Raw genomic sequence first — 23,871 nt, 5'->3', positions numbered from 1 at the left:
GCGCTTCTCTCCTCAAGAATCCCCCGGAAAAAGGGGGAAAAATCCCCAAAAAAGCAGCGTTAATAATGACAGGGGAAGGGGTGAGCGGGTGGGATCGAAACTTGGATTTTATTTGATAATTCCATGTTCATACCTAAGACAAACTCCAAACACAACACGTACAAAAAAGAAAAAAAAAATTAATAAAATAGAACTTTCTGGCGCTCCTTTTTTTTTTTTTCATTTTTTTCAATTTTTTTCGGTTTGTTTGCAGTAGGTAGTACTCGTTCTTTCAGTAGGATTTTCCTCCTCAAAATAAAACTTAAAAATAAAATAAAATAAAAATAAAACCCCCATCCCAAAAAAAAAAAAACTAATTACAAAGAACCCCAAGGTTTGATTAATTTACCAAAAGCGTGGGAAAAAAAAAAAATTAAAAATTAAAAAAAAAAAAGAGGAAAATTTAAAAAGAAAAATCAACTTATGTCGACCGTGCATGAAACATTTTTACAAAATTAGGACAATAAACACCCCAAATGACAAATATTGCAGCACTTCCATTAAATACAAGTTAGCAGATTTCTAACAGTGACACCAAGGGTAGGAACACGGCTGGGAGCCCATTTTTTTTTATATATTTTTCTCTTTTTTTCAATTTTTTTCCCCTTTTTTTCTCTTTTCTTTCCCTCCTCTCCTTCTCCATCTCTTCATTTTTTAATTATTATTATCATTATTATTATTCTATTTCGTCTCTGGGTGTGGAGCGGGAGGAAAAGGGAGGTGCAGGAAGGGAAAAGGAACTCAAAATTTGATTTTTTGGGTTTTTTTTCCTGTTTGTTTCTGGACAAAATCATTGGGAATTCGAGTCCGGGACGTTTCTGACCCAAACTTTGCTGTGGAGGATTTTTCCTCCCAGCCACCCCTCACCCCCCTCCTCTAAAACTCCCTCCCTAAATTGAAATGTTTTTGTCATTTCCTCCTCTCTTTTTGCTCATTTTAAATAACTTTTTTTGTTCTTTTTTTCCCCCCTTTCTTCTATCTTTTTTTTTTATGTTTTTTTTTTTTTTTTTTAATTTTTTAACTTTTATATTTTTGGAGTTTTGGAATTTTGGAATTTTTTGAATTTTGGAATTTTTGGAATTTTGGAATTTTGGAATTTTTTGAACTTTTTGAACTTTTGAACTTCTGAATTTTTAAATCTTTGAACTTTTGAACTTTCGAATTTTTGAATTATTTTTGAATTATTTTTGAATTATTTTTGAATTTCTGAATTTCTGAACTTTGGAATATTTGAATTTCTGAACTTTTGAACTTCAGAATTTTTGAACTTTTGAACTTTTGAATTCCTGAATTTTTGAACTTTTGAATATTTGAATTTCTGAACTTTTGAATTTTTGAATTTCTGAACTTTTGAATATTTGAATTCCTGAACTTTTGAACTTTTGAACTTTTGAATATTTGAATTTTTGAATTTCTGAACTTTTGAATATTTGAATTTTTGAATCCCCTGAACTTTTGAATTTAGGAATTTTGAAACATCCAAACTTCAGAACTTTAGAATTTTTGAACTTCTGAACTCTTGAAATCCCGAACTTCCGAATTTAAGGAAACATCACAATTCCGAAACACTTGAACTTAGGAATATTCGCCAGCCTGAAAATCCGAATTTATCCATCCCCCGCCGCTTTTCACTCGGCCGCTTTCTCCTCCTCTTCCTCTGCGCTGAGCTGCGCGGAGTTGAGCAGTTTATTCTCCTTTTTCCACTTCATGCGGCGGTTTTGGAACCAGATTTTGATCTGGCGCTCGCTCAGGCACAGCGAGTGCGCGATTTCGATGCGGCGGCGGCGGGTCAGGTACCGGTTAAAGTGAAATTCCTTCTCCAGCTCCAGGGTTTGGTACCGGGTGTAGGTCTGGCGGCCCCGGCGGCCGCTGGGACCGAAGGATGAAGCTGCGAGAGGAGGAAAAATTAAATTATAATGATGGTGGTGATGGGGTTAATGATAATTGAGATATGGGTTGAAATTGGATTTTAAGTTAATTTTGAGGTGATGATAAAAATAATGTTAAATAGGCCTGAAATGGTCCTAAAATAATCTTAAAATAATCTTAAAATAGTCCTAAAATAATCTTAAAATAGTCCTAAAATAATCTTAAAATAATCCTAAAATAGTCCTAAAATAATCCTAAAATAATCCAAATATAATCCTAAAATAATAATAAAATAATCCAAATATAATCCTAAAGTAATCCTAAAATAATCTTAAAATAATCCTAAAATAGTCCTAAAATAAGAATAAAATAATCTTAAAATAATCCTAAAGTAATCCTAAAATAATAATAAAATAATCCAAATATAATCCTAAAATAATCCTAAAAATAATCCTAAAATAATCCTAAAAATAATCCTAAAATAATCCTAAAAATAATCCTAAAATAATCTAAATATAATCCTAAAGTAATCCTAAAATAATCCTAAAATAATAAAAAAAATCCTAAAATAACCCTAAAAATAATAAAAAAAAAAATCCTAAAAATAATCCTAAAATAATCCTAAAAATAATCCTAAAAATAATCCTAAAATAATCAAAAAAAAAATAATCCTAAAAATAATCCTAATATAATCAAAAATAATCAAAAATTCAAAGTGTTAATACAAATAATGATACAAATCGTGATAAAATAAATTAAAAATAGGATAAAAATATAATAAAAGTAATGATTAAAAATAATAGAGATAATAATAAAAATACTAAGGATAACACTAAGGATGATGATAAAGATAATACTCAAGATAATACTCAAGATAGTACTAAAGATAGTACTAAAGATAGTACTAAAGATAATACTAAAGATAATAAAGATAATAATGAAAATAATAAAAATAAAAATAAGAATGACAATAATAATGGAAAAATAATGACAATAATCATAAAAATAATAATAAAAACAGTAATAAAAACAATAAAAATAGCAATAAAAATGGCAATAAAAACAACAATAAATCACCAAAAAAATTAAATATATATATATAAAAAATAGCAAATAACTCGGGGAAAAAAAAAAATAATGGGGGGAACCCCGAGGTTGATTTTTAGGGATGCTGCCCCTTCCCAAATCTATTTTTTTTGGGAATTCCGGGAGCTGCTGGAGCCGGGTCAGATCCATCTTATTCCGGGATGAGGAATCGCAAGGTGTTCTCGCCACCCCCTCCCGCCAAGGGCGGAATGGATCGCGGCATTTAAGCGATAATGAAGTGAATCGATCTGCCCAAAGCCGCATTAAACAGGACACAGCTCTAATGGACATCAATTTCCACTTTAAAAGGCAACAAATGCATCTAAACACGGCAAATTGTGGAGAATATTATTTTTTTTTCCCCCCCCCCACCGTCCCCACCGACCTCTACTTCTCCTTTTTTTATTATTATTATAATTCTGATGGAGGAAACGGCACTTAAAGATCACTTTTTAGTGAGGGGGGGGAGAAATAAAAATTATAAATAAATAAGGAAAATCCTCCCCCCCCCCCACCCCGGGCTGACTTTTCATGAAGTGCGAGCGGCATTAAAAATGCAACCGCGTCTCTTTTCAAATATTTAAAGACTTTTTCCATCGGGGAGAGGGGAGAGAGGGGGAGCTGAGGGTCGGGGCAGGGTGTGTAAAGTCATCCCGATCTGATTTCGAAAAGATATCTCCCTGTGCGTGTGGGACAGAGACAAATCGCTGTAGCTGAGTGACACGCGAGCAGGAATGTGCCAAAAACGGGAAAAAAAATGAAAAAAGGGAAAAAAAAATAAAAATAAAAGGCGAGGAGAGGGGGAAGAAATAAAGTTTCGGGGTTTAAAAGTTTTTTTTTTCTCGCTAAGGGGCGCGGGGAGAGGAAAGAACCTCGGAGCTGCGGGAAGTTTTGGGGCGTGTTTGGAGCCTCTCAAAGTTCCCCCGCTGGAAGTTTGGGCTCTAAAAGTGAATTTTCCTCCTGCTTCCCTCGCTCGCTCTCTCCCTCTCTCAAATAAGAAAAAGGATGGGTGGGGGGAGGAGGAGAGGAGAGGAAGAGGATGGGGTCGGGGTTGAGGAGGAGGAGGAGGAGGAGGAAGGGAGACGGATGCATTTATTTCTTGAAAAGATCAAAACTCACTATTGCAAGAGTTCATCCGCTGCATCCAGGGGTAAACCGGCGCGGAACACTTTTGCTCCTCGCTCTCTCCGAACACACTTTTGCTCTGCGCGCACTCCGCCTTGCGCGGCTCGGGGGCGAAGGGAACCTCGTCCAGGCTGCCGGGGCCGCACGGAGCCGCCTCTTTCTCCCTGAAAAAGCCGCCGGGCCCGTAGTCACAGCCCGAGGCGCGGCTGCCGAAGGCTGCGTTGCTCTGCTGGTAGTAAGGAGAGGAGGTGTAGCCCTTCTCCTGCGCGCCCGTGGCTCCGTAGGTGCTGGGGTAGTGCCTCAGAGGATCCGCGTAGCCCGAGGGGTAGAGCGGGAGCTGGCCCAGGAAGGGCTCCTGCCCCGCCGCCAGGCTCACCGGGAAGGTCGAGTTGACAAAATAAGAACTCATCGGAAAGAGGAGAGAGAGAGAGAGATTCCCCCTGGTTTTTTTTTTTTGGGGGGTGGGTTGTTTTGTTGTTGTTTGGTTTTGTTTTGCTTTGTTTTGTTTTGTTGCTTTGGGTTTTTTGTTTTGTTTTGTTTTGTTGGTTTGGTTTTTTTTTTTTTGCCGCCGTCCTTTTTTTTATTTTTTTTTTTTTTTTGCGCCCGGGCTTTATGATTTGTTGTGTTTTATAGTCCAAGTGGTTTAGCTATTAGTGCTATATCGGAGATTGGGTTTTAGCTGAAGGGAGATGGCGTGGTGCCAGCGAGGGACACAAGGAAATACAACCATCTGATCACGGGCTGACCAATAGCAGGCGCCTGAGGTTGCAAAATAGCACCCATGAGGAGCTGAGATTGCACCAGGGACCCCCAAGAACAAACCGTCCACCCCCTTCTTCCCTCCCTTTTAAACAACAGAAAGGCACCCCCTTAACCAAATATAAAATATCTGCCGAAAGGAACCTTCTCCCGGCGCGCTGCGAGCTTCATAAATAAATAAACGTGTGCTACCCCCCTCCTCCTCCTCCTCCTCCTCCTCCTCCTCCTCCTCCTCCTCCTCCTCTTCCTCCCTCCCCCGTGGAGCTCCCGCCGGCTCGGATGGAGGTGCGAGCGCCTAAATCTTTGTATTTCCACCCAAAAAAACGCGTGCGGATACCCGGCGGAGCAGTGAGGAGAGGGGGGGGAAATGAAACAAAAATTAACAATAATGATAAAAAAGTTAATTACTGGTACTGGGCAAAGTTTAACCCCTGGCGCCTGCGAGTGGTTCTGAAATGTCCGGGTGCTCCTGGCGGGAGGTGAATGGAAAATGGGGGGAAAAGTGGGGGGAAAAGTGAAATTAAAAGTTTTTGGTGCGAAGTTTGCCGGGAGGAGACCCCGCGGCGCTGCCGGGGCCGGCTTCGCTCGCCTCCAAAAAATCGCATTTTTGGACAACTCCGCTCGCTCCGCGCTCCGTTAATTAGCGGCAATTAACGCCCGGCAAAGCTCGAGCGCAAGCTCCGCTCTGCCTCCGGCGCCGCAGAAGAGGGAGATGAAGGGAAAACCCAAAATTTCCTTTTTTTCCTTGGGTTGAAGCCCGCTCTCCTCCGCCGGCCGGCACCGCATTGTGCCCTCTTGCGTTTTTTTGTTAATACCGGCTCCGCTCCCGACCTTTTATGGCCAAAAGCGGCGCCTGGGATTAGGGGGAAAAGCGGAATTTATCCATCAGGAGAGCCCGGGATTAGGGGGAAAAGCGAAATTTATCCATCAGGAGCGCCCGGGATTAGGGGGAAAAGCGGAATTTATCCATCAGGAGCTGCCGGGATTGGGGGGAAAAGCGGAATTTATCCATCAGGAGCACCCGGGATTAGGGGGAAAAGCGGAATTTATTGATCAGGAGCGCCCGGGATTAGGGGGAAAAGCGGAATTTATCCATCAGGAGCTGCCGGGATTAGGGGGAAAAGCGGAATTTATCGATGAGGAGAGCCCGGGATTAGGAGGAAAAGCGGAATTGATCGATCAGGAGAGCCCGGGATTAGGGGGAAAAGCGGAATTTATCCATCCGGAGCGCCTGGGATTGGGGGGAAAAGCGGAATTGATCGATCAGGAGAGCCCGGGATTAGGGGGAAAAGCGGAATTTCTCCATCCGGAGCTGCCGGGGGGCGCAGGGAGAGCGGAGCTGAGGCTCTGACCCTGCCTGGAGGCTCCGCGTCCCCCCCTTGGAGCCCGTCCCGACCCCAAAACACCGATTTTTGCCCATTTAAACCCATTCAAAGGGTGACTCCGTCACCCCCAAAGCTCCGATTTGCCTTGGTTTATTTTTTAGAATTTTTAAATTTTTTTAATTTGTTTTTTTTTTTGGCTCTCGGGATTTCCTCTCTTGGTTCTACCTGCGCATCCCCCCCGCCCCGAGCTCCTCAAGGTGGGGTTAAATCTCCTCTCGCCGCTTTTTCCTTTTCTTTTTTGGCTTCTCAAGGGGGAAAATCAGCAGAAAGACACCGCCAACCCCAAAAAATATAAATTAAAAAAAAAGGAAATAAAAAGAAAAATATATATTAAAAAAATGAAATAAAATCCACCTAAATTAACCCCAGCACCATCCCCTGGATCAGTTTTATCAAGAGCTCCTTTCCTGTCCGAATTTGTGACCATCTGCCTGTCGGGGGCTCGAAATACCTCGAAATCTGCCAAAATCGTGCTGGCCACAAATCTAGAATTACAAATCTTCCGCGGCGGCGCCTCTGCCAGAGCCCCGAGTGAAAAAAAAAAATAAATAAATAAAAAAAATAAAATAAATAAAAGCGGGGTCCTATTACGAGTTAATTTATTTTAAACATCGTGTTTACAGCAGCCGAGCCAAGATCGTTCCGTGCCGCGGCCGCCAACAACTCGGGCCGCGATCCTGAGAATTCAAGGAAATAACAGGCGGAGGAAATCGTTTTCCATCCTCCACCCCTCCTCCTCCTCCTCCTCCTCCTCCTCCTCCTCCTCCTCCTCCTCCTCCCTCCTTGACCGATATCTCTGATATTTGTTCTTGCAGAGTTTCCCCTTTGTGCGCGGAACGGAGCCCAAGTTGCGAGGGGGGAAAAAATTAAAAAAAAAATGTGGAAAATTCAAATTAAATTAAATAAAAGAGATCGGGAGGGAGCGGTGAGTGAGAGAAAGGGGAGGGAGGTGAAAAAAAAGAGGGGAAAAAGGGGAAAAAGCTGAGATAAGAGGTTGAAGCAGAGAGCTTCATCCAGCTGATGAGTTACGCAATTTTGGTGGCTCTGTAAAAAGCCGGCGATTATCAGGCTCGAGCAGCCCCGCATGCAAATGTGGGTTTTTTTTTGGGCAGAGAAATGGGATATCCTGCCAGCCCAGCTCGTGAGGAACTGCCGGAAAATAAATAAAAAATAAATGTTTGCCCTCGTGTTTTTTCCGCCAATAAATCCCTGGAAATAGTTTGGGGAAAAGCATAAAAAAATAAAATTAAAATAGATTTAAAAAATAAAAATAATAATAATAATAATAAATCTCGCAGCCGCTGCTGGTTGTAATAATTTGTGGTTCTTTGCGGAGTTTGGAAGGTCTGGGTTTTAAAAGATAATTTAAAAACGCGCTAATTAAAGCTGGCCGCTCGCTAATTGCGCGTTGGTGACGTCTCTGGAAATTAAAAAATCTTTTTGCCTATGGGGGGGCAGGAAAAGAGGAAAACTTGATTCCCAAAAAAAACCCGAAAAATCACCCAAAACCGCCGAGCCTGTCAGAGTTTTCATCCTCCTGAGGGTCAGGCCCGCGGTGTAATTGATTTGCCACCTATGATACATTTAAATACGAGCGGAGGTCTTAAAGCGCACTAAATCTCCCAGAATTGAGTGTTGGGGCTCAGGGGTGGCTCCTATTCCCTGTCCGAGGCTTTTCAAGATTTCATTTCAAATTTAAAACCCCCGCCTCGGCCGCCTCCAGGAAATCGGAGGCGGATTTTGGCCAATATTGAGATTTATTTTGGAATTCTCCATCCCCAGCCCTGGCTGGAGAGGGAAAACAAGAACGGCTCAAAGCCTGAAGTTAAACCGGGCTTTGAGGGCTCGTCTTTAAATCAGATTTTGGCCTCATTTCCTCCTAAAAAAACCCAAAAAAAAAGCCAGGGCAGAGCGATTTGGGGGCAATAAAATCGGGGAGGCAGCGGAAGGTGCGAGCTTGAACTGCGGCTCTGCCCCTGCTGAGGGAAATCAAGATAAAGAGAAATATTTCGGGTATGGCCAAAATTCTCTGGCCGGGAGAATCCCGGGTTTATTTTATTCCTGGCCAGCAGCCCCCGGCAGAGCAGAGGGGATTAAAAACAAAACCCAAATATTTCTCCAGGCCGGCAGAACAGAGCGAGGTTTGTGCGGGAGCTGGAGCCGCTCAGGAGGTGGAAACTTCAGTGCAGTTGTGGCCAATAAAAAAATGAAACTTTTAAAATATATTTTCCTTTTTTCCCCCTTTTTTTTCCTTTTTTCCCCTCTTTTTTTCCTTTTTTGTTCCATTTTTTTCTTTTTCCCCCTTTTTTTTTACCTTTTCTCCCCCTTTTATCCTTTATTTTCCCCTTTTATTTCATATTTTCCCCTTTTTTCCCCTTTATTTTCCTTTTTTTCCTTTCCCCCCCTTTTTTTCCCCTTTTTCCCCCCTTTTTTCCCCTTTTTTTCCTTTTTCCCCCTTTTTTCCCCTTTTTCTTTCATTTTCCCCCCTTTTTTCCCCTTTTCCCCCCTTTTTTCCCTTTTTCTTTCATTTTTTCCTCTTTTTCTTTCATTTTTTTTCCCTTTTTCTTTCATTTTTTCCCCTTTTTCTTTCATTTTTTCCCCTTTTTCTTTCATTTTCCCCCCCTTTTTTTTCTTCCTCGAGGATCTGGAATTCCCGAATCCTTCAGAAGTGCGAACCCAGCGGGGGTTTCCCCACCCAGGGAATTATTGCGGCCATAAAGTCAAGCCAAGAGCACGAAAACAGTTTGAAAAAAACCCCTTGTTCTTGGAACTCAGACACAGAAAAAAACCCTTGGCAGCGGCTCAGCCCGCCCTGGCAATGCTCCTGCACACCCAAAAAAAAATCACTTCATAAAATAAACCCGAGTGTTTCAAACAATAACCCCCCAAAACGTTAAAAAAATAATAAAATAATAAAATAATAAAAATATATATAAAATAAATTAAAAATCGCCTCTCCCCCAGCGCAAAAACCGCCTGAAAGTTAATTTCCAGCAATTGAAGTTTAATTTACCTGACTTCCCGTGCAGTAATAACCTTGTTAATGGCAGCTTGGAAAAGGAGCAATAATTATCTACCGTTGTTCCATTAAGGAGCGCGGCTAATTATTAACAAGGAAATAAAATAAAATAAAAATAAAGGGGAGGGGGGACCCAAACCCGAATATTTCCGGGGCTGGGAAAAGGGGGGAGAAAGGATGTGGGGAGAAAAGGGAAGGCGAGACGGGTCTGGTGAAATGCGGAATTACAGCACGGAACAACTCCATCCCTCCCGCTGCTGCTCAACACAAACTTTTCTTTATTTCCCACCTCTTTTTGCTTTATTTTTATTCATTTTTTCCCCTTTTTTTCAGTTTTCGGGAGTCTCTGAACTCCGAATTTTCCGCGGGGCTCGGGAGGGAATAATAATATTATTAATAATAATAATAATAATAATAAAAACCCAGAATTATTCCAGACTTAAACAGTTGCCAGGAAACTGCGTGGCCGAAGGAGAAAACGAGAAAAGGAGAGGGAGGGAGAGAGGGAGAGAGGAACCTTTTCAAAAATAACAGGCGAGCATTGTCCCCTCCCCAGCCTACAGTAACTTAAAAGTGACCCCTCGTCTGCCCCTGTCCCCAGCAACCCCCGGAGCCCCCCCGGACCCCCCGGGCCCGAGCCCCGAGTGGCCACCGAGAGCCAGAAAGGAATCAAAGCTCGTCTGACCTCGGCTTCATTCCGTTTCTCTCATTATATTCCTTTTTATTCCATTTTTATTCCATTTTATTCCATTTTAATTCCATTTTATTCCATTTTATTCCATTTTATTCTATTTTATTCCATTTTATTCCATTTTATTCTATTTTATTCCATTTTATTCCATTTTAATTCCATTTTATTCCATTTTATTTCCTTTTATTCTATTTTATTCCATTTTATTTCCTTTTATTCCATTTTATTCCATTTTATTCCATTTTATTCCATTTTATTCCATTTTATTCCATTCAATTCCATTTTATTCCATTTAATTCCATTTAATTTCCTTTTATTCCCTTTAATTTCCTTTTCTTTCCTTCTATTTCCTTTAATTTCCTTTCCTTTTCTTTCATTTTCATTACTTTTCTTTCCTTTTCTTTTCTTTCCTTTTCTTTCCTTTTCTTTCCCTTTCTTTCCTTCTATTTCCTTTCCCTTCATTTCCCTTCATTTCCCTCCATTTCATTTCACTTTTTTCCCCTCATTTCACCCCAAACCCCGACCCCTCACCCCCCTCCATTCACCCCCTGGATATTTTGGGGTTCTCCTCTCTCACTTTTATCCCAAAACCTCCCCAAAAATCTCATTTTCCCAAAACCGGGGCTGGACTGGAGGTGAGAGCGAGGGGGGGAGAAGCGAGGGGAGACCCCCGGGGAGGGTCTGGGGGTTTCCGGGAGCCCCCCGGAGCCCCCGGGAGCAGCCGGGAGCCCCCCGGATCTCCCCCGGAGACCCCCGGATCCCCCCCGGGAGCAGCCGGGATCCCTCCGGAGCCCCCCGGAGACTCCTGTAGCCCCCTGGGAGCGGCCGGGAGCCCCCCGGGAACGGCCAGGAGCCCCCCGGAGCCCCCCGGGAGCCCCCCAGGAGCGGCCGGGAGCCCCCCGGGAGCAGCCGGGAGCCCCCCGGGAACGGCCAGGAGCCCCCCGGAGACCCCCGGAGCCCGGCCGGGAGCCCCCCGGGAGCCCCCCGGATCCCCCCGGGAACGGCCGGGAGCCCCCCGGAGCCCCCCGGATCCCCCCGGGAGCGCCCTGAGCCCCCCGGGAACGGCCGGGAGCCTCCCGGAGCCTCCCGGGAACGACCGGGAGCCCCCCGGGAGCGGCCAGGAGCCCCTCGGGAACGACCGGGAGCCCCCCGGAGCCCCCCCGAGCCCCCCGGAGCTCCCCGGAAGCCCCCCGGAGCCCCCCGGAGCCCCCCGGAGCCCCCCGGGAGCAGCCGGGAGCCCCCCGGATCTCCCCGGGAGCGCCCCGAGCCCCACCGGGAACGGCCGGGATCCCCCCGGAGCCCCCCGGAGCCTCCCGGAGCCCCCCGGATCCCCCCGGGAGCAGCCGGGAGCCCCCCGGGAGCGCCCTGAGCCCCCCGGGAACGGCCAGGAGCCCCCCGGGAGCCCCCCGGAGCCCCCCGGAGCCCCCCGGATCCCCCCGGGAACGGCCGGGAGCCCCCCGGAGCCCCCCGGAGCCCCCCGGATCCCCCCGGGAGCAGCCGGGATCCCCCCGGGAGCCCCCCGGAGCCCCCCGGGAACGACCGGGAGCCCCCCGAATCCCCCCGGATCCCCCCGGAGCCCCCCGCAGCCCGGGCGGGAGCCGCTGCTGACGGTAGATGGCAGCAGACGGCGGGGAATGGGCGAGCCCCGAGCTCCGAACCCTCCGGATTCTCCTTTTCCCTTCTCTCCAACCCCCCAAAAAATTTCTGCACCCCCAAAAACCCCCCAAAAAAACCTCCCCCCCCTCTCTGCTCCCAGGCACCCCCAAAAATCCTCCCCCCCAAACCCACCCAGAGATTCCGATCGCCACCAAACACCTAAAAAATCCCCTTTTTTTTTTTCAACCCCCGTGGTTCCCACAGCTGCCCGTAAAAAGCAGGTTTGTACCTTAAAATTAATTATTTCTAATTTTATTTATTTATTTTTTACCCCTTCTTCATCCTCCTCCCCTCCCCCTACCCCCACCCCCTCCCCAAATTTATAATAAATAAAAAAAATTTATTTCATTTTTAATGTTTAATTGGCGAAAAAGATTCGGCGGGGAGAGGGGGGGGGAAATGAGAAGCACGAGGTTGAACCAGCATTAATTTCATTTTTTTTTCCTCATTTTTCTTTTTTTTTTTCTCCCAATCATCTCCCGTGATTGATGAAAAACGTAACAGGTTCGGGGGAAGAAGAAATGGATTTTAAAGATGAATTTTCTGTTTATGACTCGCGCGATCATTTAACCCCCCCCCCGGCACACAATAATCCGCTTTGGATGAGATAAATCGGCGCCTCATAAAACGCTTTTTATGCTCAAAGTAATGAATCCCCCCCTTCATCCGCCTCGCTCTTTCATAATCTTATTTAACAATCACCTCGGAACCGCGGATTCGCACAAATATCTCAAAACCCAACCCTTTATTCAGCTAAAAAAAATTAAATATATCGATATATTTCAACCATCAGCAGCCGGTAAATATTTCCCGTAAAGAAAAGCGAAGTTTTTGGGGTGAAAAATGAAGATTTCAACAAAAGGCGGAGTGGAAAAGGAAACCCAAAGCGTGAAAGCGCCTTAGCCCTGCAGAACGCAATTAAAATCCGAGGAGCTTTAATTGCTGCCCAACGTCAGCTTCATTTGGGAGTTGAGGAGAAAAGGGAAAAAAAAAATTAAATAATAAATAAATTACAATGAGAGCGCTGCGCTCTGGGTTGGCTCCGGTTTTATTTTTATTATTTTTTTTTCTCCTATTTTTTTTCCCCTTCCTCCTCCTCCTTTTTCTTTTTTAATTCTCTTTTTTTATTATTATTATTTTTAATTTTGTTGTTGTTTTGGGGTGGGTTTTTTTTTTTTTTTGCCGTTTCTTTGTTTTTTAAATCTGATTTTTTTTCACATTTCCTCCAGCCAAGAATCCACCCCCCCCCAACCTCAATAACAACGACCCTGGAGAGCAACGCCAATAAAAAATAAAAACCCGACAGAAACTTCGCCTGAAGACGACAAAAATTGGCACGAGATTTCTACGAGGGGGAGGAAAAAAAGAAAGAAAGGAGGGAAAAAATAAAAATAAATCCCAATCCAACAAAATCCAAGTGCCCACAAAGGGCTGGGAATTAAATTCAGCCTCCAAACCCTTCCCTCCCATCCTGCCGGCTCCAGGTGACCTCTCAAGGCTCCGTTTTTATCTTTCTCCACCCGTTAATTTCGCTTTTTTCCTCATTTCTTGGTTTTTTTCTTCATTTTTTTCTCCTTTTTTCCCATTTTTTTTCCTCCTTCTTTTCCCTTTTTTTTTTTTTTTTTTTGGTGATTTCTTCCTTTCCTCCCCTCGGTTTTTTTCTTTTTCCTTTCTCCTTTTCCTCCACCTTCATTTTTGTCGCCTTCCTCTCTTTTCCTCACCTCTAAACTCCGCTTTTTTTTTCATTTTTTTGTGTTTTTTTCACAGCAAAATTGATATTTCCAGACCTTTTAATTCCTCCCTTCTCCATCACCCCACCCTTTTTTCATCCTCCTCCCTTCCACCGCCTCCTCCCCGCACAGGAGGAGAAGAAACAGGAGAAAAAAAACCTCAATTTGACAAATACATTTCTATTTTTTAACCATTGAAAAACCCAAATAATAACAATAATAAATAATAATAATAAATATATTTCTATATAATAATAATAATAATAATAATAAATGAAGATAAAGGTGTTTTTCCCTTACCTTTTGACGTCCATTTCTGTGGCGTGAGTGGGAATTTTGGGGCAGGAGAGATAAGATTTGGTTTATCTCTTTTTTGAGAAATATTGTCCCGACCTGAGCGCCGTCCATCGCCCCTCGGGGCTCCTTGGATTTTTCAATTTGTCCGGAAAAAGGAGAATTTTCCCCCTCTCCAAAAAACAACCCCTGGTGGTGCAGGGTCCCCTCTGCCCTTCCATTCTCCCTGAGATTCCCCAAAAAAATCGCCGGGTGAGGTGGGAGGGGAACGGGGTGGGGAGAGGAGGGGGGAAAGGAGTGGGAATTTAAAAAATATAAATAATTAAAAAATAAAAAAAATTAAAAAAATAAAATTAAACGATAGAATTGCACAATAAAATTAAACAATAAAATTTAAAAAATAAAATTAAAAAAATAGAATTAAAAACTAAAATTAAAAAATGAAATTAAATAATAAAATTAAGAAATAAAATTAAACAATAAAATTAAACAATAAAATTAACAATAAGATTAAAAAATAAAATTAAACAATAAGATTAAAAAATAAGATTAAAAAATAAGATAAAAAAATAAAATGTAAAAAATAAAATTAAAAAATAAATTAAAAAATATTTGAAAAATATATTGAAAAAATAGTTGAAAAATTACCCCAAAAATACATTAAAAAATATATTAAAAATTACCCAAAAAATACCATATAAATTACAAAAAAAATCATAAAAAATATCTAAAAAACACTTAAAAAATCACCAAAAAACCACGATATCATCAAATTAAAAATAAAATTTCAAAACCAGGGGTTGAAGTGTGTGGCCAGACGGGCGGGAGCAGCGCCCAGGGATGTTTGTGGGTGCTCGCTGAGCCTTTCCCCCCTCCCCTCTGCCCCTGTTTTTTAGCCCTGCCGAGCTTCTACACAAAAAAAAAGTTACGAAATAAAAAAAAAAATAATTCTAAAGAGAGGGCGAGAGCCCTACAGAGGACACTGATCCGACCCAAGGTGCAGCGGACAGAAGAATGGTGCAATATAACCACATGGGAAATAATAAAAAGTTCATGTTCACGGTTAGCAGTCCACATGACCGGCTCTGGCCAATCCCAGAACCCAGCCACTCATAAAGTTCTATCACAAAGTTGTAAATTTTCATAAAACAACAAGGAATTTATTGCATTTCTTCATGACCGGTTTAACAGCAGTCTTTTTCTTAGCCGCCATCTTTTTTTTATTATTATTATTATTATTATTATTATTATTCTTAATTCGGATTTTTTTTCTTAATTTGGATTTTTTAATTTGTATTTTTTAATTTGTATTTTTTCATTTGGATTTTTTAATTTGGATTTTTTAATTTGGATTTTTTAATAAACAAAAAAAAATATATTTAGGGGAAAAATATATATATTAAAAAAACGGGGTTTGGGGATATTTGAATTATTTTTTTTTTTTTACATCACCCCATCCTCAGCTTGGAGTTGGGGGGTGGGGAGAGGGATAAAAATTGATATTTTGGAACAATAAAACCCCCCCAGAATAAAGAAACGGGGGGAAAGGGGCAGAAAAACACCGGGGCTCGCCGCGCTTTTGGGCTCAATCCCCCCTTTTTTGGGTCAAAATTGGCGCTTTTGAGGCTGGAAGGGGCAAAAAGAGGCGGAATCGGGATTTTTTTAGGTGGAAATGAGGTTTTTGGGGGTGAAATAAAAGCAGGAAAAGCGCGGATGGGGATGGAGAGGGGTTTTGGGGAGGGGTCCCCGTGGCCAAAGCCCCCCCGGTGTCCCCTCGATGTCCCCTCGATGTCCCCCCGGTGTCCCCCCGGTGTCCCCTCGATGTCCCCTCGATGTCCCCCCGGTGTCCCCTCGATGTCCCCTCGGTGTCCCCCCGGTGTCCCCCCGGTGTCCCCTCGATGTCCCCTCGGTGTCCCCCCGGTGTCCCCCCGGTGTCCCCGGGGGTTTTGGGGTTCCCAGCGCTCCCCCCCTGCCCCATTAAATCCAATTAAATCCCCTTTTTTCCCCATTTTCCCTGGAATTCTCCTGGATTCCCGCTGCCCCCCCCCCAGGGGTCCTGCCCTGGGGGGGGGATGGGAGCAGCTCCAGGGGTCCAGGAGAGAGAAAATTCTGGAATCTCTTTTATTTTCTATATATTTATTCATTTCCACCCCCTCCCAAACCCCTTCCTCAGCCTCGGGGCTGTGGAGATGGGAGGGGGAGGTAAAAAATTTAAAAAAAAATTGAATTTTTCCCCCTTTTTTCCTGGATTTTCCCCCCTCCAAATGGGAATTTCGGGATGCTTTAAATAATTCGGGATTCCCAGCACGGGGGGCGCTCAGATCCCCGAGGGGGCGCCTGAATTTTTGGGGGGGAGGAAAAAAAAAACCCCCCCGAGGGCAGGAAATCATCCGGGGGTGGTGGGAGGTGGGGAAGGAGCGGAGCTGCCACCGCCAAATCCTCCCAGAACCCCCAAAATTGGGGTTTTTTTGGGTTGATTTTGGATTTTTTGGGGTGTTTTTTTTTGTTTGTTATTTTTGGGGTTTTTAGTTCGGTTTATTAAGGGTTTTTTTGGTTTTTTTTTTAGTGTGTGTATGTGGTTTATTATAATTATTATCATTATTATTGCTATTATTATTACTATTACCGTTATTTTTTGAATATTCTTTTATTTATTTAATTATTTTATTTATTTAATTACTTTATTTATTTAATTACTTTATTTATTTAAATATTTTATTTATTTATTTATTTATTTATTTATTTATTTATTTATTTTTAAATTTTTTAAATTTTTTTTTTTATTTTTAATTTTTCTTTCCCTCTGCACCTCCCGCAATAAAAATCCCGATCATCTTCCTCTTCTTCATCCTCAAAAGAAATAAATAAATCAACAAACAGGGCGGGGAAGGAGAAGGGGAGAGGCTCAAGCGCTTAAATTTCCTCTCCTTTTGTTTTCCCCCCTCGATTCTTATTTTTTTTTTTTTAATGTTTTTTTCTTCTCCTTTTTCTCCTTCCTCTTCCCAGCCTTTAATTGCTTTAATTAATTTTATTCGCGCTTTGATGCTTGATGTTATTTGGTGTTAATGAAAGGGTTGCACTCATTGAAGGGCGGAGGGAGAACCTGAAAAAAGAAAATAATAAATAAATGAAATGGCCAAAGGAGCGGAGAAATGGAGCGAAATCAGTTACGAGAAGAATTAAAACGAGGTGCGGGAAGATTTTTAATTTTTTTTAGGGAGATTTTGAGGGTTTTTTTCCATTCCTCTTTTATTTTTAAAGTTCGCTTTTACCTCGCTCAGAAATAGGGAGAGGAAACAGAGCCCAGCCCGCATTTCCAGAGCCCCGAAATTCAATTATTTCTCAGGATATTCGTCAAATCTCCCCAAAATGCGGAGATATCTTCAAGGAATTGGCTGCCCCAAAGGAAAAGGAGAGAAATTTGGGTGATAAATCGGGATAAAAGGAGATTTCATCGCCTTTATTTCAAATCCAGCCCAAAAAACTTATTTTTAATAAACCAAAGAGGAAAGCACCCAACGCTCCGGGGATTATTGGAGATCTCCTCTTTATTTCCAAGAATAATAATCACAGACAAAGGAAAAAAAATAATAATAATAATTAATAATAATAACAAAATAGCAACGCGCCGCCATTAAATAATTTGCTACTTTGATATACAACATTTGACGTAGCACAATATTAATTCCTCTTCTTTTTTTTTCTTATTTTTTCTTAATTTTTTCCCCTTTTTTTTTCCCCCGTAGAGGCTCCGACAACGAAGGTAAAAATATCCACAGAGACAAAAAGAGCATCGCAAGGAGAAAAGGACCACAGAGGTTCCAGGGAGGAAGGAGGAATAATAATTCTTATTATGTACAGGACTCTACGAGCTAAATGTAATTTGCATTCAGGCTTTCGGGTCACATTTTCTAAATTAAAGGTGCTAAACACGACCACGTTATTTCAAACCCGCCCCCCCAAAAAAAATAAAATATTCCCCCCCCCCAAAAAAAATAATAGAAATTGAGTACACAGCGAAGTACAAACGGAGATTTTACAAATTACTGGTGCTAGAAGGCTCACGTAGGGAAATAAATGTGTCTATCCCGAGTCTAAAGCCACATTTAATAGGTAGATATTCTATTGTACAAAATAAAACCCAAAAAACGACAACAAAAAAAAGACATTTTAATATAGGTAGTATTTTTTTTTGTTTTTCCTCAGTGTCATCAAACGCAACGCATCGCTCCTAGGGGTTTAATTATTTATGCGCTTATCATTTATTTTTATATATAGTCTTTTTCTTTTTTTTTAATTTATTTATTTTTTTCCCCCCTCGTTTTTTAACGCTTGTTTTTTTCCTCCTCCTCGCTCCTTTTTTTCCATTTTTTTTTTTTTTTCCTTTCTCCTTTCCTTTTTCACTCCTCCTCATCCTCCTCGGCGTCCGCTTTCTCCTGCCCGTTGGAGCCGGGGCAGGAGGTTTTATTTTCCTTTTTCCACTTCATGCGGCGGTTCTGGAACCAGATTTTGATTTGCCTCTCGGTCAGGCAGAGCGCGTGGGCGATCTCGATGCGTCTCCTGCGGGTCAGGTACCGATTGTAGTGAAATTCCTTCTCCAGCTCCAGGGTTTGGTACCTGGTGTAGGTCTGGCGGCCGCGTTTTCTGTCCGTTCCTGCCAAAAAAAACCCCAGATTTGGGTCAGTTCAGAGAGGTTTGGGGTTTTAATTTGGGGGTTTTTTTCGCCTTTTTGTGGCGCGGATCAAGAGCTGCCCCACCAGAATCCTTCTCCACACGGAATGAAATTTTAATTATTTTTTGAGGGTTTTCCTCCTTTTCGAGGTTTTTCGCAGCCCCCAAAGCAGCCGAGCTTTAATTTCCCCTCGTCCCGGCCGAGCCTGGGAGCGAACAACAAAGTTCACAAAGTTTCCTGCCCCGGCCAGACTCCCGAGTTCCTGCCTCAATTTTCATCCAGACACCAGAAATTTGGGATATTTTGGGTGGAAATGAGAGAGGAAACGCAGCCGGGGAGAGGCAGCGACATCTGCAAACTCCACAAATCCAAGAGTTTGTCCTCTCCTAAAGCCGGCATCACCGGGATGCCCTGGAAGCTGCGGGAGGATTTTAATCCTTCCAGGGAATTTTGGGGCATTTTGGGGATTTCTGGGGCTCTCGGGGGGGTTCTTCCCCCTCTCCTGGCTGCTCTTTTTTTGAGGATGAGGATGGGAAGAAGCTCAGCTCGCTCCCCAGGCTGGCCACCACCCTCCAGCGGGGCTTGGAAAGGGCCCAGCTCCTGATTTTCCCCCTCCACCCGACATTTCCTGGATTCCTGATGGGGAATTATTCTACAATCTGCTGTTTGTGATCTCTCGGTGTAAATCCTGCGCGGAACGTGTTCCTCCCCTGCAGCAGCAGCCCTCGGCCTCTCCTCCACAAATTCCACCTCTCCTTCTCCCCTTTTCCCCCCCAAACTCTCCCCTTTTCTCTCAGCTTTTTTTTTTTTATCTCTTTAAGAAGAAAAGATCCAGTCATTAAAAGGAAAAAAAGGGGAAAAAAAAAAAAAAAGAGAAAAAAAAAAAGGCAAAAGAGCCCGGGTTAAGCTGTAAAGTAAAAATGTGCAGGTCGTGGAATGCGGGTTGTAAAATCCGCCGAGGGGAGAGCCATAAACCGCTGAATGGGGATGACAACTCAATCTCTGCTCGCTGCTGAAATTCCATCGGAACAGGAAGGGAAGGGGGCCTGGAAGGGCGGGACCCCCGTTTTTACCCCCCAAGTGGAGTTTTTTTCTGCTTTTAGGCTCAGCTGATCGCAGAACATCCAGGTTTTTTGGTTGTTTTGGGGGTTTTTATGGGTTTTTTTTTTATTTGAGGTTTGCTCTCTTTCCTCTCCAGCGCTGATCCTCGCAGCGTCACGGGCTGAAGGAGGAGAGGGTAGGGGGGCTTCTTAAATCTGAAGTGGGATAAAAGCAGAGATGAAGTGTTTACGAGCAGAAATATTTGGTCTTTGATAAATCAACTGTAAAAGCGGATGAATTATGGAGCAGGTAATGGAAAGAGCTGACCACCGAGGAAGTGTGAGGGAAACTCCTGCCTTCACAATCCGCTCTTTTCCCTCTTCCCTCCGCTTCCCAGCGAGGCCCGGCCGCTCTCCCGAGGAGCTCTCCCGGGTTTTTGTGCCCCTGGAGAGCTGGGATGATGCTCCAGGGTGACGATCTGGTGTGGGAAGGGGGTGCCCGCCCTGTGCCCCCCATCCTGGGTGGGACAGCATCGCCTTTCCCCCTCCTTTCGGGTGCGAGGAGCCCCACGAGTGGTCATTGACAGCTCCATCAGCCCCACGAGTGGGAACGGACACCTGGATCAGCCCCAAACGTGGTCTGGGACAGCTCCATCAGCCCCACGAGTGGGCACGGACACCTGGATCAGCCCCAAGAGAGGACACGGACACCTGGATCAGCCCCACGAGTGGTCATTGACACCTGGATCAGCCCCACGAGTGGTCTCAGACACCTGGATCAACCCCAAACGTGGTCTGGGACAGCTCGATCAGCCCCACGAGTGGTCACGGACACCTCCATTAGCCCCAAGAGAGGACACGGACACTTCCATCAGCCCCACGAGTGGGCACGGACACCTGGATCAGCCCCAGGAGTGGGAACGGACACCTGGATCAGCCCCACGAGTGGTCTGGGACACCTGGATCAGCCCCAGGAGTGGGAACGGACACCTGGATCAGCCCCACGAGTGGTCTCGGACACCACCTTCAGCCCCAAGCGTGGTCTCAGACACCTCCATCAGCCCCACGAGTGACCTCGGACATCTCCATCAGCCCCACGCGTGGTCACGGACACGGAACGGGAGGGGCCAGCCCGGTGTGGAGCGCCCAGCCCGGCCCCGGAGCGCTCCGGGCAGCCCCGGGGGAGCGGGAGTGCCCCGGGACCCCTCCCGCGTGGGGGGAAAGGGATATTTATTAATTTTATTAATTGTTAATTGACGTTAATAGCCCGAGACGGAGCGGGGCGGGCGCTGAAGGCAGCCCGGGGGTTCGGGATGTTGCGGGGCCGGAGCGGGGCAGCCCCCGGAGCCCCCCCAGCTCCAGCAGGGCCGCGCTGAGCACCCCAAAAGTGCCTTTCATGAGGGTTTGGGGACAGGGAAACCGGTTTAATCCATCCATCCATCCATCCATCCATCCATCCATCCATCCATCCATCCATCCCTCCATCCCCATCCCGGCCGGGCTGTCACCGCCGGGGATTTTTAGGATTTCTTTTTGGGATTTATTTTTAGGATTTCTTTTTGGGATTTCTCAGGGAGCAGGGAACGATGCTCTGCCTCTCCCGACACCGCAGCGCTCGGGACACCGCCAGGGGCTCCCGGGTGAAGCTCCGGCCGCCTCAAAGGAAAACAAGCCGAGCCCTCAAAGCACCTCCCATCAAGAGTTTCACCCCCCGCTCCATCTGCGGGTCCGCACAGCCTCCAGCCTGGAAGTTCAGGAGGAGAAGAAGGGGCTGGCCGTGATTTCTGTGCCCCCGTCTGTCCCCTCCGAGACAAACAGACACAGCCCCGATGAATATTTCAAGCTCAAAGCGCGGCTTTATGGCCGGGGTGGGGGGAGGATTGAGGGGAGAGGGGGGATGTGAGGCTCTCCCCCCACCCCTCTCTCTCTTTTTGAAGACGCATTTTGGGTGAAACGTCACGAAAGGAGCTGGGGACAATCCCCCACAAAGCCCCCACCACCCCCGGCCATAAACCCCCACCACCCCCGGCCATAAACCCCCACCACCACCCCCCGCGCACGCCAGCGAATAATTCACACTCCCCACACCCCCCAAAGCCCCCTCCCCTCTTCCTCCTCCTCCTCCTCCTCCTCCTCCACCTCCTCCTCCTCCTCCCGGAGCTCCTTCCTACCTGTGCTCCTCATCCAGGGGTAGATTCGGAAGTTGCTGTCGCTTTGCAGATCCGCGTCCCTCTGCTCGTTCTTGCTGCAGCTCTGCTTGGAGGCGTCCCCCGGGCACATCACGGCCAGGTTTTGCTCGAAGGGGGAGCAGTGCATGTTGAAGGAGCCGGGCTCCAGGCCGTAGCCCGAGGGGTACACGCCGGGGGGCTGGGGGTGCACGGAGCTGCCGCTGGAGTAGAGCCCGGGCATGGAAGAAGCGAAGGGAGGCGTGGATCCGGCCCCATACCCCGCTCGCTGCGTGTTGGAGGCGAAAGCGCAAGAAGTTTGCTCGGGGAAGACTCCGGATGGGAAAACCGAACTTGCGGCTTGATATTTGGAAAATAAAGCATTGGCATAATACAATGAACTCATAATTTGGCCGGGTGATTTGTAGGTCGGGACGTTTTAGTGTCGGTTTTACGAGGTACCGTGATATATTACGGAATTAGAGTCCAGATTTACACCAAAAAGGAGCCTTTTTCCTCCCGGCCCCGGTGACGCGCGGGCACGTGGCTGAGGAGGCTCCAATCGCCGGCCGCCCCCTCCTCGGGGGCACGGGACTGTGCGGCTGGATTTATAAAATATGATAAATAATTGATGCCGTATAAAACCCCGCACGATCTCTGCTGGAAGGGGTGAAATTGTGCCGGAGTCGATAAGCAACCTGTAATCAGTTTTCAGCTCGAGAGAGAGAGTGGGGGGAAAAGGGGGGAGAGTGGAGGGGGAGCGCGGAAAAAAATTTAAAATATATATATATAAAAAAATTTAAAAAATTTAATATATATATATTAAAAATAATAAAAAATATAATAAAAATAATAAACTATAATAATAAAAATAATTAAAAATATAATAAAAACAATAAAATTATAAAAAAATATAATAAAAATAATGAAATATAATTAAGAAAGGGGAGGGGGTTACAAGCACGTCGCTGATAAACCAGCGAGGGTCTCTCGGTCTCTCTCTGCTGGAGGAAAAGGAAGGGAGCTCTATTTATCCCTTTATTGATCCCGTCTAAATTTCCCTCCTTCGCACCATTTCCTCGGCTCCGGGCTACTTTTTTTTTAATTTTTTTTTTTTTTTTTTGTCAGCAGACTGTCCATAATTCCCTCCCCTCCCCCCCTTGACCCTCGCCCCCTCCTCAACCCCCCCTAAAAAAAAAAAAAAAAGAATTAAAAAAAAGACAAATGTCTCATTGATACCTAATAGTTTCTGGCGTCTTTTTTTTTCATCCCCCCCTCTCCCCAAATGCCATTCAGCTCTATATCTAATTTATTCCAGTGCCACGGGCTTTGATCGAGCTGGCATTTGCTTTTCTTGTTGCGAGAAATAAAGAGCGCTCGGATCCCTTGTTTCTCGTGTCAGCGCTTCTGCGGGGCTCAATTCCAGCCACAAGTCAAACCTGAGCAGCTGCTTGATTTGCTTTCTGCACAGAAACCATCCCAAACCGCCACAGGAATGGCGATTTTTAATTCTTCTTCTTCTTGTCGTGCTGGTTTTGGGGTTTTTTTTGGGTTTTTTTTTGTTGTTGGGTGGGATGGGGAGGGTGGGGGGCGTTTAGAGAGAAAGGAATGAATAAAATAATTTAAAAAATCACAACTCAGCGAGGCAGGAAAAGCAGACAATGGTGCGGGGTTTGCGCTGCTTTTCTCCTTGCCCAAGGTTATGAACATCCCCGGCAGGGGAAGCAGCAGCTCCTCACCCACAGCCCGGCCGGGAGCCGGGAAAAAAAGGGGAAAAAGCGACAAAAACCAGATTGGAAATGCAAGAAATGTTACCTTGAGGAGCCGGCAGGAACACGGAGAGGAGCGGGAGGCATCGCCCCGGCCCCTTCCCCTCCCCGCGCCTCCCCCGGCCGCTCCTCCGAGTTTATTTTTAATTTTTTTTTACCTTTTTGTGTCCCCCAGAGAAAATGGAGTTTTTTTATTTTCTTGCTGGAGGAAGAGGAGCAGGGCGAAAAGAATGATGTCACGGAATTGTGGCTTGTAAACTTTTATTGGAACTTTTTTTTTTTTTTTTTTTTTTTTTCTTCCGCCGCTTCCAGGTTTAGACAATAGAACAAAGTGGTGAAAGAACAACAAAATATAGCATTAGTTGCCCCAATAAAGTAATTCACGTATACAGTATACATTCTTTTTCACAGTTAACCTAAAGATCACTTTACAACTTGCTTCACTGTGCGCATGCTAACTAAAGGAGAGAAAAAAGCTGCTTTTTATTTTTTTTTCTTGGATTTTTTTTCTTTTTTTTTCCTTTTTTTTTTAATTTTTTTTTTTTGAAGAGACATTTTGGGGAAAAAAAAAA

The 23,871-nt window shown here is 44.7% G+C and overlaps 2 protein-coding genes across 2 annotated transcripts; both read right to left on the bottom strand.

Moving 5' to 3' along the window:
• Positions 1-1,392: 1,392 nt before the first annotated feature.
• HOXB6 (homeobox B6) lies at positions 1,393-4,697 on the bottom strand. The gene is made up of 2 exons (XM_058858164.1): positions 4,114-4,697; positions 1,393-1,927 (listed from the first exon to the last, which is right to left on the bottom strand). Exons 1-2 carry the CDS (start codon positions 4,526-4,528, stop codon positions 1,668-1,670), a joined length of 675 nt encoding a protein of 224 aa, XP_058714147.1. The 5' UTR covers positions 4,529-4,697; the 3' UTR covers positions 1,393-1,667.
• A 12,636-nt stretch (positions 4,698-17,333) lies between these two features.
• Positions 17,334-22,012, bottom strand: HOXB7 (homeobox B7). The gene is made up of 2 exons (XM_058858165.1): positions 21,537-22,012; positions 17,334-18,307 (listed from the first exon to the last, which is right to left on the bottom strand). The coding sequence occupies exons 1-2, from the start codon at positions 21,934-21,936 to the stop codon at positions 18,054-18,056; spliced, it is 654 nt and encodes a 217-aa protein (XP_058714148.1). The 5' UTR covers positions 21,937-22,012; the 3' UTR covers positions 17,334-18,053.
• Between the last annotated feature and the right edge of the window lie 1,859 nt (positions 22,013-23,871).

The sequence above is a fragment of the Poecile atricapillus genome, chromosome 27 (genome assembly GCF_030490865.1).
Source record: "Poecile atricapillus isolate bPoeAtr1 chromosome 27, bPoeAtr1.hap1, whole genome shotgun sequence".
NCBI classification, from domain to species: Eukaryota; Metazoa; Chordata; class Aves; order Passeriformes; family Paridae; genus Poecile; species Poecile atricapillus.
This window is presented reverse-complemented; position numbering and strand designations above follow the sequence as displayed.